This window comes from Phyllostomus discolor, chromosome 10 (genome assembly GCF_004126475.2).
Source record: "Phyllostomus discolor isolate MPI-MPIP mPhyDis1 chromosome 10, mPhyDis1.pri.v3, whole genome shotgun sequence".
Lineage (NCBI taxonomy): Eukaryota > Metazoa > Chordata > Mammalia > Chiroptera > Phyllostomidae > Phyllostomus > Phyllostomus discolor.
Window position 1 is genome coordinate 16,446,437 of NC_040912.2, and position 14,788 is coordinate 16,461,224.

The 14,788-nt window shown below is 36.6% G+C and overlaps 1 protein-coding gene across 1 annotated transcript in view; it reads right to left on the reverse strand.

Moving 5' to 3' along the window:
* Positions 1-14,788, reverse strand: part of ABCB5 (ATP binding cassette subfamily B member 5) — a 90,719-nt gene that overhangs the window by 23,072 nt on the left and 52,859 nt on the right. The window contains exons 16-19 of the mRNA XM_028525197.2: positions 13,923-14,066; positions 12,918-13,022; positions 12,665-12,742; positions 7,663-7,746 (exon numbers count right to left, since the gene is read on the reverse strand). Coding sequence (XP_028380998.1) covers positions 7,663-7,746; positions 12,665-12,742; positions 12,918-13,022; positions 13,923-14,066 — 411 coding nt within the window. The remainder of the gene's footprint in view (positions 1-7,662; positions 7,747-12,664; positions 12,743-12,917; positions 13,023-13,922; positions 14,067-14,788) is intronic.

Genomic DNA, 14,788 nt, shown 5'->3' on the forward strand with positions numbered 1-14,788 from the left:
TATCAGTTTTCACTAGTCCTTCCAAATTAGTATTGTCATTAAAGTAACAACAATAAAAAGCCCTTTTTCTCCCCAGGGTTCTGTCTTGTTCCTAAAAAAACTTCTGTGGCGTCAGTTTCAAAACTGCATTTGGCATTGATACACTATTTCCCAATTTCTCATTAAGTTATCAAAGAAAACTCCAAAAAAGTAAAAACAGTAAGAGCAAACACCAAGCCCACCACTAAATACTGAGAACTAAGATAGTAGATAACCTATTTTAAGTGCCTTAGGGTATAATACACACAAACTCTAAGACCTATGGGGCTGAAGTAGGAATGTCATTTGGTAGTTAATGATGACTTACACTCTGCCTCTTGAGAATTTAAAGATGAGATAAATGTGTTTATGTATAAAATTATGCAGTATGTTAGAGAAAGAGGTAGGGATACATGTCTAAATGTGCCACACTAGATCAACATTTGAAAGCCACTTAAAATTAGTGCAAAGATTATCCATATCAATCTCATTTCTCAAAACATTTAAGTGTAACCTTATCAAAAATTTTAAACAATTTTATTTATCAAATTTGTGATGAGACAGTCTTCTATTTGAGTGTTTCTTGCAACTTAATTTTCTACAAAGTAACCTGCTCTTACATAGCCTTGCTTATACATTTTGAATATCTTCTTGTGTACTAAACTGCTGCTTGAAAATAAAATTATATACCTTTTTATATGGTATTTTCATTTAAGCTACCAGAAACTTGTTGAAATATTCAGTCATTTCAACCAAGAACAGGCCACAGACCTTGCCTGTTGGTGATGGTGGTAGAATAAGAAAAGTCTGAATATATTTTTCCTTTTCCATGAAGAATTAACAGAAAATAACAGACATCTGGCCTTGAAAAATACTGTAAGGGAGTGAGCAAAAAAGAAAAAAAAGAGAAGGAACTCATGTACATAAACAACAGTGTGGTTTTGTGGGTGAAGGGTGGGTGGGTGAGGGTGAAAGAGGATAGACAGATAAATGGTAATAAAAATACAATAAAATATTAAAAATTAAGTTAAATTTTTTTACAAAAGAATAATACTATAGGACTTAATGAAAAATGTTCTCAAAGAACATGAAGAATTGTGTGTACCTCTGGATGAATTTAGAACTGGAATCAGAGTAAATTTAATGAAACTTCCTTAGATAACAAAAATATAGTTATTTTCTTGGAAAGTAAGGGCAGAAGATTATGGTTAAATAATTCTTTAGATAACAATTAGTTTTGGATTAGCTACCAAGTCTAAGGTAGCATGCTAAATGTGGGGAATACAATTTTTATAAGAAAATTACAGCATACAAAGAGGAGTGGCTAGCAAAAGAAAATAAATGAAAGGAAACTCAGTACACAATTGCAGAAATAAAATTCCATATGGTATGATTTTGGCTTCTGGCCAACATGAACTAATGGAATGGTTTTATGCTCCCATTTAAAACAAACAAAAAATAGGCAAAAAACATGAACCGATGGTATTCAAGGTGCTGAACCTAAGGCAACCAAGGCAACCAAGAGATGGGAAACAAACAAAGTAAGCCCTATCACTGCCCCAGCTTACCCACTGAAAGAGCATCCAGGTTGTGGAATAGGAAGGGTAAGCTAAGACAGAGCCCAAGAGATGCCCTAATTTGAGTGGTTGAAGCTGAGATTGGGAGAGTTCAAGGAAGCTAGAATTTGCTGCACAGAATACGAGAGAGGTATATGGAAAGAGAAATGTAGTTATCTGCAGAGGGTCCTCCTTCATTATTCAGCTGAGCAATGCATGTGTGGGGGCTGGGAATAGTCCTTGGTCACACCAGCTAGACTGGAAACCTCGTGATTCAGTGTTGGGTAGAGTATGTAGGAGGGTCTTGCCTCAGTAGTAGGCTCTAGTCCTGCCTAATAAACCTTACAATCAAGACCCAAAAGAATCAAAATGTTTTCAGGTAACTTAACTGCATCTCAGAACAAAACAAGACTTATAGAAATACAAAATTATCCAGCAGTCAAAAATATTAAATTCACAATCTGTGGCATTCACTAAAAAATTACCAGTTATGCAAAAAAAAAAGAAATAGGGCCCATAATGAGCATTAAAAAAAATCAATCAATTGAAACTGAGCCAGAACAGATACAAATGTTAGACTTAGAATACAATGAAATTAAGTTATTATTACATAACGTATATTGAAAAAGTTAGATATGAAAATATCAAAAAGACCCACATCAAACTACCAATAAAAATTTCAGTGTTCATAAATAAACTTTCATTGGAACACAGTTATGCCCTTTTGTTTATCTATAGTCGGGCTGTTTTAGTGCCACAATGACGGAGCTGAGCGGTTGCTAGAGAAACCATAGTTCTCCTCATGTTGTGCTGCTGCTCAGGGTGCTGCAAATCTGTGATGTGATCATAATTTGACTGAATGTTGAGTGCCACATGTATTGTTAAACTGACATTTTACCCTAATTTCAAAAATTATGAGTGCATATTCAACAACTAAAAACAAGAAAGGAAAAGACTTTGAATGTCCTGCTTTTAAGGAACAGTGGACTGTGCATTACTGTATGTTCTGACTAGATACCACAGTGCTGTGTTTATTATGCTGTGACACTACAGATTACTGAAAATATGTAAAACACGTCAATATTAGCAGATTAAGCACTCATCACAATATTCCTAATTCACAGGAAAGTAACATTCAGAAAAATTAGAAAATTTAAAATGAGGTATCTCAGTATAATTTTTTTGTAAAACTAAAACTAAAACTAAAACTAAAACTAAAAACTAAAACTAAAAATACCAGCCTCTGAGTGGTTCATTTACTAGCTAAGCAAGGAAAGCCATTTATAGGTAGTGAGTTAATTAAATCATGTTTGTAGCAGTGTAAGAAAGTGTTTAGAGAGTATAAACTTACATTGGATGATTAGCCTTTTGGTGAGAATGGTTGCTCAAAAAGTTGAGAACCTTGACAACAATAACAATAGTCAATTAAAAACCAAGGTAGATTATTTTGATTAGCTTTACCTGGTTCTTGATAGGTTGGCATATGTTACTGATACTGCTCAACTGTATTCAGGTTTTCTGAGGAGCCAATAATGAGTTTGAAGTAACTGAAAAATTAGCTTCTATGAATAGTCTGTGTGGAACAAGTACAGGTGAAAATATTTTCAAAGGAGTTGAGAAAAAACTAAGTCAGTATAACCTGAAGTGGAATCTACTAAGATGTATTATAACTGACGATGGTGAAATTATTTGTAGAGCAGAAAAAAGTCTTCATTGGACAAATATACAAATTTTGTAGAAATGTAATATAAAGGGTTTAATATTTTTATTCATTGCATTATTCATCAGCAAGTATTCTGTGGAAAATAATTGAATTTCATAAAGACTATAGGGACAGTATGGTGAATGGTGAGATTTATTTGCTCTTACAAACTTAACCATCTTTATCTCTATTTTTGTCTAAAATGGAAGCTACCTTGACTTGCCTTACCACACAACAGTTCCAGGGGTTAGCAGTGATAAAGTTTCACTGCAATATTTTGAGTTTAGAGCTGACATTAACATTTTTCTTTACTAGAAGAACCACACTTAACTAGTATGGGTCTGGATATTAGCTTCTGCTATAGACTTGATAATGTCTCTAAAGGAATTCCACCTAAAATTGTAATGCAAAACAGAAATTATATGCCAAACTTATCCTATGTTTAAGTCATTTTGATGCATACTAACACTGTTTCAGTCACAAGTAATGCCAAGCTGTTTTATACATTTCCATATCAAAAGTGAAATCAAGAAATAAGGTCACCATTGTTCAGGTAATGAAAACCTCATTATACCTAATCAATTCACTGGGCTTTTGGAATTAATAAATGAGTTACTTTTTTTCTTTGGGCAATATAATTACAGTTTTGATGAGAAGAGTTCTTAGAACTAACATTTGGTCTATCAGTATTACATCAAGCATACACGGAAATGTCTATAACACTTTTTTTGTGGACAAAAGTGAGGTAAGCCTTTTGGTTGATGAAAAGGGGTTGCAAAAAGATACAGCAATTATATCCTTATAATTTTGTGGAATCTAGTCTTCCAAAGAATCTAAAATGGCCTCATACCTTTAGTAAAATGACATGTTACACAGAAAATAGTCTGTTGATAGATATACTGGCACTATGCCATTACCTTGGGCTGCAATAATACCAGCTAAGTTAGTTGTATTTAGTCAACTATTTCAGGAATCATGTTGTCCTATGACTTTATTTCACTAACATGTTCTTCTCATGGCTCTCAAAATATCAGAGCTTCTAAAAACTGTCAGGAGAATATATTTGTGATCATTAGGAAAGGTTTCCAAATAATGTTTATTTAATGTTCTTTTTATGAACATTCACCCTAATAAATTTGATAAAGTGTAACTGAAATTGCATGATGAAGAAATTGAGATGAAATGTAAGTTGCTATGACAGGAAATATGGCCCTGAATGATTTTTTCATGATTCTTCTCTAGTGTAGTGTGTCTTCATGGGAAAGGAAATAGTGGACAAATAAGATGGTAAATAATTCTTCCTTCAATAAAAAGAGTGTCCATTCAAGCAAGGGTTTATGTGAATAACATGCTAATACATACAGTCTCAGACTTGAAATCTTCTTCAGTTATTTTGCTTTTTAAATTTAACAACTATAAAATCTACCATCAGTATTCCAACCATTTCTCTTTAGCTACTACTGCCCAGTCAATGAAAATGATTTCACCCGTTCAGAAGTTATCATGAAAACCAACATTCACTAATTGCAACAAGAAAGTTTCAAGTGTCTGAATAAAGCTTGGCACAAAATTGACTTCCGGTCAAGATGGAGGAATAGGTAGACACACTGTGCCTCCTCACACAACCAAGATAGAGACAACAACAATTTAGAAACAGAATAACAACCAAAACTGACAGAAAACTGATCTGAATGGAAGTCAGACAACCAAGAAAATAGACACATCATCCAGACCGGTAGGAGGGGCGGAGTCTGGCAGCCGGGCGCGGGTCTTGGTGCAGAGAGCAGAGAGCATTGGGATCAGCCTCGTGAGGCATCTGTGGCATGCAAGACCGCAGCGGGTGGACCCTGAACGCACAAGCGGCAGCTGGCAGACCTCCACCAAGGGGTGGTAACTGGCAGAATCAGCGAGGCGGTGATTGTGAAGCACGGCACTGCATGCAACCCAGGATCACAGTGCTGGGAAATAGATCCTTGGGGCACTGATTGAGGACACCTGTGGGGATTGAGGAGCAGGGAGGGACTCCCAGCCTCCCAGGAGAGGTCTTTGGAGGGTCCCACAGTGTGCACAAGCCCACCCACATGGGAATTGGCACTAGAGGGGCCCAGTTTGCTGGGGGAAGCAGCGGAAGGGACTGAGGTCATAGGGAGAATGGAGCAAGCACCGTTGTTCCCTCTCGGCCCCGCCCCCACTTACAACGTCACAACCCAGCGACTGGGGTGCCCCACCCAGGTGAATACCTAAGGCTCCACCCCTCATACGTAATAGGTGTGACCAGACCAAAGGGGGGAAAAAGATGGCTCAAAGAGAACTGAATCAGTTTTTAAAAAAATTTTTTTAAAGATTTTATTTATTTTTTAGAGAGGGAAGGGAGGGAGAAAGAGAGAGAGAAACATCAATGTGCAGTTGCTGGGGGTCATGGCCTGCAACCCAGGCATGTACCCTGATTGGGAATTGAACCTGCGACACTTTGGTTCACAGCCTGTTCCCAGTCCACTGAGCTACACCAGCCAGGACAATTAGTTTTTTTTAAGTGATCAAGAGATAGCCAACCTATCAGATGCACAGTTCAAAGCACTGGTGATCAGGATTTCACAGAATTGATTGATTTTGGTCACAAATTAGATGAACAAATGCAGGCTACAATAAGTGAAATGCAAAATGCACAGGGAACCAATAGTGATGGAATGAAAGCTGGGTCTCACATCAATGGAGTGGACCAGAAGGAAGTAAAAAACATACAATCAGAAAAGAATGAAGAAATAAGATTCAAAAAAATGAGAGATTTAGGAACATCCAGGACATCTTTAAATGTTCCAATATCTGAATTATAGGGGTACCAGAAGGAGAAGAGGAAGGGCAACTAGTGGAAAACTTATCTGAACAAATAATAAAGGAGAACTTTCTCATTCTGGCAAAGGAAATAGATTTCCAGGAAGTCCAGGAAGCTCAGAGAATCCCAAAGAAGTTGCACCCAAGAAGGAACACACCAAGGCACATCATAATTATATTAGCCAAGGTAAAAATGAAGGAGAGAATCCTAGAAGCAGCAAGAGACAAGGAGACAGTAACCTACAAAGGAGCTCCCATCAGACTGTCAGCTGATTTCTCAAAAGAGACATTACAGGCAAGAAGGGGCTGGAAAGAAGTATTCCAAGTCATGAAAGGCAAGGACCTACATCCAAGATTGCTCTATCCAGCAAAGCTTTCATTTAGAATGGATATGCTTTTCAGATAAGGTCAAGTTAAAGGAATTCATCATCACCAAGCCCTTATTATATGAAATGTTAAAGGGACTTATCTAAGAAAAAGAAGATAAAAAACATGTATAGTAAAACGACAGCAAAATCACAATTAACAACCACACCTAAAACAAAAACAAAAAGAAACTTAGCAAACAACTAGAACAGGAACAGAACCACAGAAATAAAGATCACATGGAGGGTTAGCAACAAGAGAGTGGGAGGAGGAGAGAGGGGGAGAAGGCACAGAGAATAAGTAGCATAGACGGTAGGTAGAAAATAGACAGTGGGAGGGCAAGAGTAGTATGGGAAATGTAGAAGCTAAAGAACTTATGACCCATGGACATGAACTAAAGCGGGGGAATGTGGGTGGGAGAGGGTGTGCAGGGTGGAGGGGAATGAAGGGGGGAAATGGGACAACTGTAATAGCATAATCAATAAAATATATTAAAAAATTGTGGGAGCCCTGGCTGGCGTAGCTCGGTGGATTGAGCATGGGCTGTGAACCAAAGTGTCACAGGTTCGATTCCCAGTCAGGGTACATGCCTGGGTTGCAGGCCATGACCCCCAGCAACCGCACATTGTTTCTCTCTCTCTCTCTCTCTCTTTCTCCTTCCCTTCCCTCTCTAAAAATAAATAAATAAAATATTTAAATATATATATATATATTTTAAAAATTGTGGGAAAGAAGTAAAATAGCAAAAAAAAAACTTAGCACAAAATAATTTCCAGTTGTACACGTAAGTCTAACTTGCCAGACATTATGGTAAATAAGATCTTATTTGCTGTGGGAAGAAAAAATACTAAGCTCTTATTAAAACTTCTAAATTTTGTGTTTTTATTTTGTTACTTTTTCTTGTCTACTTATTTCCAAGTTCTTTCACTAACTCATTCTTGCATCTTCTTCAGCGTACTGGTTCTATTACATCTGCTAAATCTTCTTTATTTTTGGTTAAAAATATCCAGAATGGCAAGGCTTCCTTACATCTTTTATTGAGAACTCATTGTTAGTCCTGGGACTTACCTGGTCTCCTTATGTGGGTCATGTCAGTGTAGCTCACACATATGTACAGTCACTTGTGTATATGTGCACACATGTGTATCACATACATATATCATTTAAAAATAAAAGCAATATACATACTCCTTGAATTTGTGCTATATCTATGGCTAATATTGTCGTCAAGGCTCCTGTATTGTTTTCCTTATCATCAAACCAGGAAATATCCTAGAGAAAAAAGGGAATTAACATGTGATTAATAAAAAGATTCTCTGAGTTGTTGTTTTGCTATAGTATGTCACAAGGCACTTACCTGTCTCCTCACTCACAGGTACTTAATTTTTATAAATATCATGGATCAGATGACTTTCGTTTCTTATTTCACAAAAATCTATATTTAGATATAAACCGAAAACTTAAGTCCAACAGCGTGGACTCATTGCCATCATACAATATTGTTATAATAATTAATGTTAAAATGGTCAGTTTGAACCACCAGGTAATTTGTAGTTTCATTCTGCAAGCAGTTTGTGGAGAGTAGTGAGGTGAGCCCTGACTGGCTTGGTCAGTGGTTTGGGTGTTGTTCTGCAAAGCGAAAGGTCACTGGCTTGATTCCCAGTGGGACATGCCTGGGCTGAGGGCCACGTCCCTGGTTGGAGGCACACAAGAGGCAACTATTCGATGTTTCTTTCCTTCTCTTTCTCCTTCCTTCCCTTCTCTCTTAAAATAAATAAGTAAAATCTTTAACAAAATAAGGTGATGTGCAACAGAACTTAGAAATATTTCCAAACCTTCCTACCTAAACTGATTGATAACAAAAATCCTCCTTCCCTTTCGGACCCACATAGGGAAGAATTTCCCTGATACTTCATAATACCCCCTAGATTTTACAAGCATGGGCCATTGTGAAAAGCTAAGAAGGCAGAAAGGCTGCTATAAAACCCATGCAGCCAAGAAGCATGCAGTCTGAAGAAGCAGACAGGTCAAAAATACAGGCGATAAAAGCATCATGTTATAACCAATTTTATTTTCAACAGCAAATAGAGACAGCACTTAGCACTTCTCAAAGCAAGGAATTCTGATTTCCTTTTATTAGCTATTGAATGTTTCCTGCCACTCGCTCAAACCAGTTATATCTCTTGTGGATTAAAACTACACAAAGACTGTCTCTGAAAAATGACTTATTTTTAGCAAGTGAAAAAAACTGTGGTCTTGCAACAAGCCGGCCAGGAACCTGGTGCTCAGGTTACAGATTTCTGCCAAATTAGAGAAACAAAAGCATAACACATGGAGGGCTGTGCATTAATCATGAAGTCACGTGGGAAGAAAGCTCCTGTGGAGGAATATGGCAGGAGTCAGAGTGAGTACAGCCCTGGCATGACAGCGCTAATCTCTAAACCCCTGCATTACAATAGTGTCCCAAACACTTCAGGGTCTTTGATATCCAAACGGCATCCTGTAGAGATCTTGATCTGCACAGCGCAGTAACTTTGAAAACACAGCCCTAGTTAAGAGCCTAACATGCCGTGCACTCACATCAGCGGCAATACTACTATAGTAGTCTTGAACTGGAAGCCACTGTCTGTTTTTTATTATATACTCAAAAAATTAACTATACCATATACTTTCCAATTATTTCTATATTGTAACATGACATGAATTGCATAAAGAATATTTAGATACATTAGAATGTTAAAATGTGGAAAGAGAATTTATTACTGAATATTGCATTCTTAACTCTATAGCAACACACAAGGCATAGGATACATTTGACTGGTCTTAGTCATTACTTGATGTTCAATCAGCAAGATGTCCAACATTGCTTTTCAAGTCAGCAATTGTGCACTCTAGGGATTGTTTTCCAGCATAGGGAATATGTGCTGAAACACTTAGCAGAGTTTCTAGAACATAGCTGGGGTCTAGTAAAAATTTTTGCTTCTTCTATTCCTGATGGTAAAACAATTACAAGTAAGGCTATCGGGTTCTTTGATACTAGGTAATGCATTCTTTTTCCTATCAATAATTTTACTAGAAATGAATAGACTATGATAAGTACTTGGTATGTACTTCTCCATTTACCCATCACAACTCTGTGAGGTAGATACTATGATTATCCATATTTTATAAGTGAGGAAACTGAGGAACTGAGAGGTTAAATAACTTGTCTGAGGCTACACAGCTGGCACATGCTGAGGCCAGGATTTGAATTTAGACAACTAGATGCCAGAGTTTTTAATCAACTATGCCTCCCATCGAACTGCAGCATTGTAGTTGAGTTTCATTACCTATTTCTCCTTTTCAGTACTTGTTACCTCAAATCCTTCTGGAAGTAGCTTTTTGAGATCCCTTAGTGATCACCATTTAACACTATCATTGTATCAATTAGAGACCCTCCCTCTGAAGCCTTAGCCACTCTAATTGAGAGAGTAATGGGAAAAAATAAACTTCAAATTTGTTGAAAAACCCAATGGATCTATAGGTCAACATTTATCATTAAGAAATGTAAGTTTAGCTTTGAAACACAATGAACAATAAATTATCCACAACCACTGAAGTCAGCAACAATTAGAACATTCTTTCAACTAAAAGGAGCTCAAGTAATCAAATAAAATATAAATTTTATACCTACAAAAGGACCACACCTGTTTCCATAAATACCTCTACCTCAAATGAAGTTTCAAAATGGTTATAAAAAATGCTGCAAGTCTCAGCATGCTTTGTAAGACTTAAAGTCTCAGGACAAAAACGAGATAATAAGAGTTAGCCAAAACTGAACATTAGGAGCTTCCCTTACTATAGACAAAAGTAAAACTGGTAAGATATTTACAAAGAAAAGGCCAAATATACTATTACTTTCCTTTTCCTCCAATTAAAAGAAAACAAAGCGAAGAAGAAAAAGAATACTGAAAGATGAAAAGAGAAAACAAACAATACGCTGAAAGGGCTGAGTTACATTTATGAGGACATTTAAAAAGGCGGAGAGCAGAGAAGTTCTGTGTGTCTTTGCATGTGCATGGTTTTGAAGGACCAGAGTTTATGGCTATGGATGGGTGCATTCTTATGGGCAGAAACTACTTCGTTCAAGAATGTTACTGTCCTGATGTTCACATGGTTAATGCTAGCTAGGCAGGGCATTAATGTCCATCACTAACAGTCAGGATATTGGATTAATAATATCTGCTGGCTGAACTGGCTCATGACCTTGAGACTCTTTCACTAAAACCATGCTGTGAACCTCTAGAGAGGAATTTCAAAGTAAAGTTTAAAACAATTAAAATGTATGCTCTTTTTAAAAAAATCCCTAAGCAAGGACACATTTTGGGGGGATGGGGAGGAGGGAGGGAGAGAGAGAGAGAATGTGAGAGAGAAACTTGGATCAGTTGCCTCTGGTGTGGGGATTGAACCACAACATGGGTATGAGCCCTGACCGGGAACCCAACCTGCAATCCTTTGGTCTGTGGGATGATGTTCCAACCAAGCGAGCCACACTAGCTGGGGCAAAATGCACATTCTTTAGCTTAAAACATCCAGACACTCAGGGAACATTTTTAAAAATTCCCAGAAATTGAAAACCCTCGAACATGAAAAGACATAAATCATAAAGAAAAAAATGAGCAGGGATTGTCAACAAGTGTGAAATATAGCATTAATTATAACTCCACATTATTTCATTAGAGATGTGCTGCAGACATAACATAAAGTGTTCATTTAAAAAAAAAGTTCCTAAAGTACCAAGTTTAACATGAGCAAGGTGTGCAGGAATTAAAACGTTTTGTGATCCCTTAGGTAGATTTTTCTTTTTCTGGATTAAGGAGTGTCTCCAGTTGTCTCTGACTTGATGTTTTTGAGCACAGGGTGTCAGGCACCAACTGCTTCTGAGCATCAGGTTGCTATGGGAAACCTCCCATGTGTTCCACAGCATTTTGGATCACACAGTTCCCTAAGCACACAAAGGCGGAGGAGTTTTGTTACACGGCAGTTCTCCAAACGCTGCTGCTAAAAGTCACAAGATTTAAAAACTGGTTTTGATGATTTGGTTGGAGTGACAGAAACTGTATTTCTGAAAAGAAATGACCCTGGCAGGAAGCTATTTGTTCCTGCACAGTGAGGTCTGGTGACAGAAAGTGGGGCGAAGGGCTCCAAATGATTACTGGCTTTCAGGGTAACCCAATACACCTCAGCCTCCTGAAAGAATTTTTGAGGTGCTGAACTGCGACATTCCTGCCATTTGCCCCCCAGACTCACTTCTCAAGATTATTACTTAATCCACCTAGTTTTAGTTATTTCACAAGTGTGATTGATCATCTGTGTGCAGCAGGCTGACCTGCCAGCTAGACTGATGTTATCTGAATTCAGGACTCCTCCCATCGGGGGAGAGAGATTGCATGCTTTAAGAAGTATGAAGTGAAAAATAACTTAAGGAGGATAGGATAAATGGTAATGGGAAGTAATGCAAAATCAAAACAAAACTAAACTAAAAAACCTTAAGCTGTGCATATGGATGAGAACAAGGGAAATTAACTCCTCCTTTTAAAGTGTTCTCCAAGATATTGCAGCTCTTAACCCTCCTTTTCAGTTTTAATTTGATCTTACATTCTGATCCTAGAACACTACATTATACATTAAAGTTAGATTTGTCAAGAAAAATGCAAGGAACAAGAAGTAGACTCTAAACCCTGTTTCCTATAAGTTGTAATTTAGAATATAATTTTGGACTTGCTTCTCTTAGATAAACATACTATGAGAATTCTGACATCAGATGCTGGTTGGAACACAAAAAGCAAGCTTTTAAGTGAGAAAAAAGAGATTATATCAAGCAAGCAAAATTCAACCAGAAACATTGAAATTAAGAACAAACTGACAGTAACCAGAGGGGAGGTGGGAGGGGATAATGGGGGAAAAATGGGGAAGGGTTTTCAGGAACATCTACAAAGGACACATGGACAAAACTAAGGGGGGTTGGGATCAGGGGTGGGAGGTGGGGATGGCTTGAGGGGGAGTGGTAGGGGGAAAATGGAGACAACTATATTTGAAAAACAATTAGAAAAATAAAATAAAAAAGAAATTGACTTGAGAAAAACTCAAAGCTAGAATATTTAAAAGAACATTTTAAATAAAATAAGGAAAAAGTCAACTAAACACTGACCTGATATAACATGGCTTTAAATGCCAAGTGTCTTAATCTCATGGTTAAAATTTCTCCTGCTCTGCCATAAAATAATCCCTGGAAAACAAAAAGAAAATCTATATTTATTTTTAACTCTCTTTTCTATTTCTTTGTAGTAGTTAGTTACTATATTTACTTATTTGTATTTTTTAGTTATTATTTTTAACTCAAATAAAGAAGACAATATAAAAAGTAATCACAGTCAAATTTGTTTAATTCATTGAACACTTACCTGGATAAAATAACTGACAAAGCAAATAACACCCAAAATGACAAATACCATGGAATACATTTCTGCATCATGCTTTAATGTGGTTTTATCATCATTTTCAAACATCTGAAAAGGAATACATTTTTTATCAGGTGATTGGAGGAAAATATGAAAGAGAAAAACAAAACTGTCTATTCTTTAGGATTTAAAATGAATTTCAACATAATAAAATTATATACAAATTGCCAGAGGGAAAGGTCACCACTGTTCTATCCTCTATGTTTATTAAATATGGTAAAAACATAATTTGCTATTAATTCTATCACTTCAGCTATGTAAATATTAAATCAGACAAATGAGTCCTCCATCTGTTATTATTTTCATAGTAACCACCTGTTTGAATTATTTCCAATAACTTTTAATAACTCAGATTTCTTAGTATTATTCTATTTAGAGCACTACCTAATAATGTGAGAACTTTGGACATGTCCGTAGAACTTGTTCCTGAAATTAGTAATTATACATGTATTGGAATCTGTGTTGACAAAGCATAGCTGTGCAAATTCGGAGACTGAAAACTTAACATAGCTCTAGTAAAATCCTTGAATCCATCAGCTTTCCTGGGTCCATCAGCATAATACAAAACTCTATTTCCTCTTCCCGATCTGGCTGGTAATAAAAAATGGCCATTGTCTCAACTAGTCGAAAAAACAGCAGTTGTATTTGTCTATTTTATTGCTTCAATGCTTTGGAATGCTGATATAGCATTGGAGTCAAAATTAGAAAACAAAGCAGTTTCTTTACTGATTGTCCAGTCAACAAGGCCCAGCCAAACACTTCACAATAGAGGTGGGCTTATTCCCTGAGAACATTTAGTTAACCTTTCTACCATGGATCCCTCTGTGGAGGTGACCCTACCACAAGACCCAGTTTTCCCCTTGCCAGATCAGACTACAACAGGTCTGTTCTCCCAGGCAACACTTTGTTTAAAATTGTTAAAAATATTAGCAAATTAGTTTTACTTACAGTTATGATTTTTGCAAAGATGACAGAAAATATGGGATGAACAGTTCCATTTAGAACAGAAGCCAATGTCCCCAGAACCACAGAAAGCCATTCAGACTTGTTTAATTTAAAAATTTTTAATAGTGAAACTTCAGGAAGACTTGCCTATAAATAAAATACCTTGGTTAAAACCCAGTTTGAAAGCATGATAGAAATTGGTGTTAGCTGTCTTAGGCAGACCTATAATGTAAAATAGCAAATGTAATAGGTGGCAGAGTAGAAAGAATTCTTCTTAGAAAGATTTCACTTCCCACATTACTGATGGTGATCTTAAACATACAGACATCTTGCCCCAAAGTGACTATTTGTGCAACTTCTCCTTCTGGTATTTCACTCAGTCCCTACCATTAAAAAGTACAAATTAAGCCACGTGTTCCGATAGCTAAGACTCACAGAAGAAATGGCAGGCACATTTTCTTTATTCCTGTTAAACCGGATGAAATATCATACTCTAGGATAGGGCAGAAATCTAGGTAGGGACCGAGCAGAGACAAAAGGTAAAAGTTTTATTAGCATTTTAAGCTTGAGCATTTTCTAGTTTCATGAGAATTTACAGAAACATTTTCTAATACCTTTGTTTGGGGCTCCCATTTACAAAAAAATTACTCCAATATCTGAGCATATTACTTACACTTGCTAAGCCTTAGTTTCTTCATCTTTCCAAGGGGGATGATATCAATTCCTATCTTATAAGACTGTTTTTAGAATTAAGCTTAACTCAGTATTTGCAAACAATAAGTACCCAATAAATGTTAGCTGTTGTCGATGTTATTATTACAGAGAAAGAATTATATTATTCAAAATCCCAGGTCTTATATAGAGAAAGA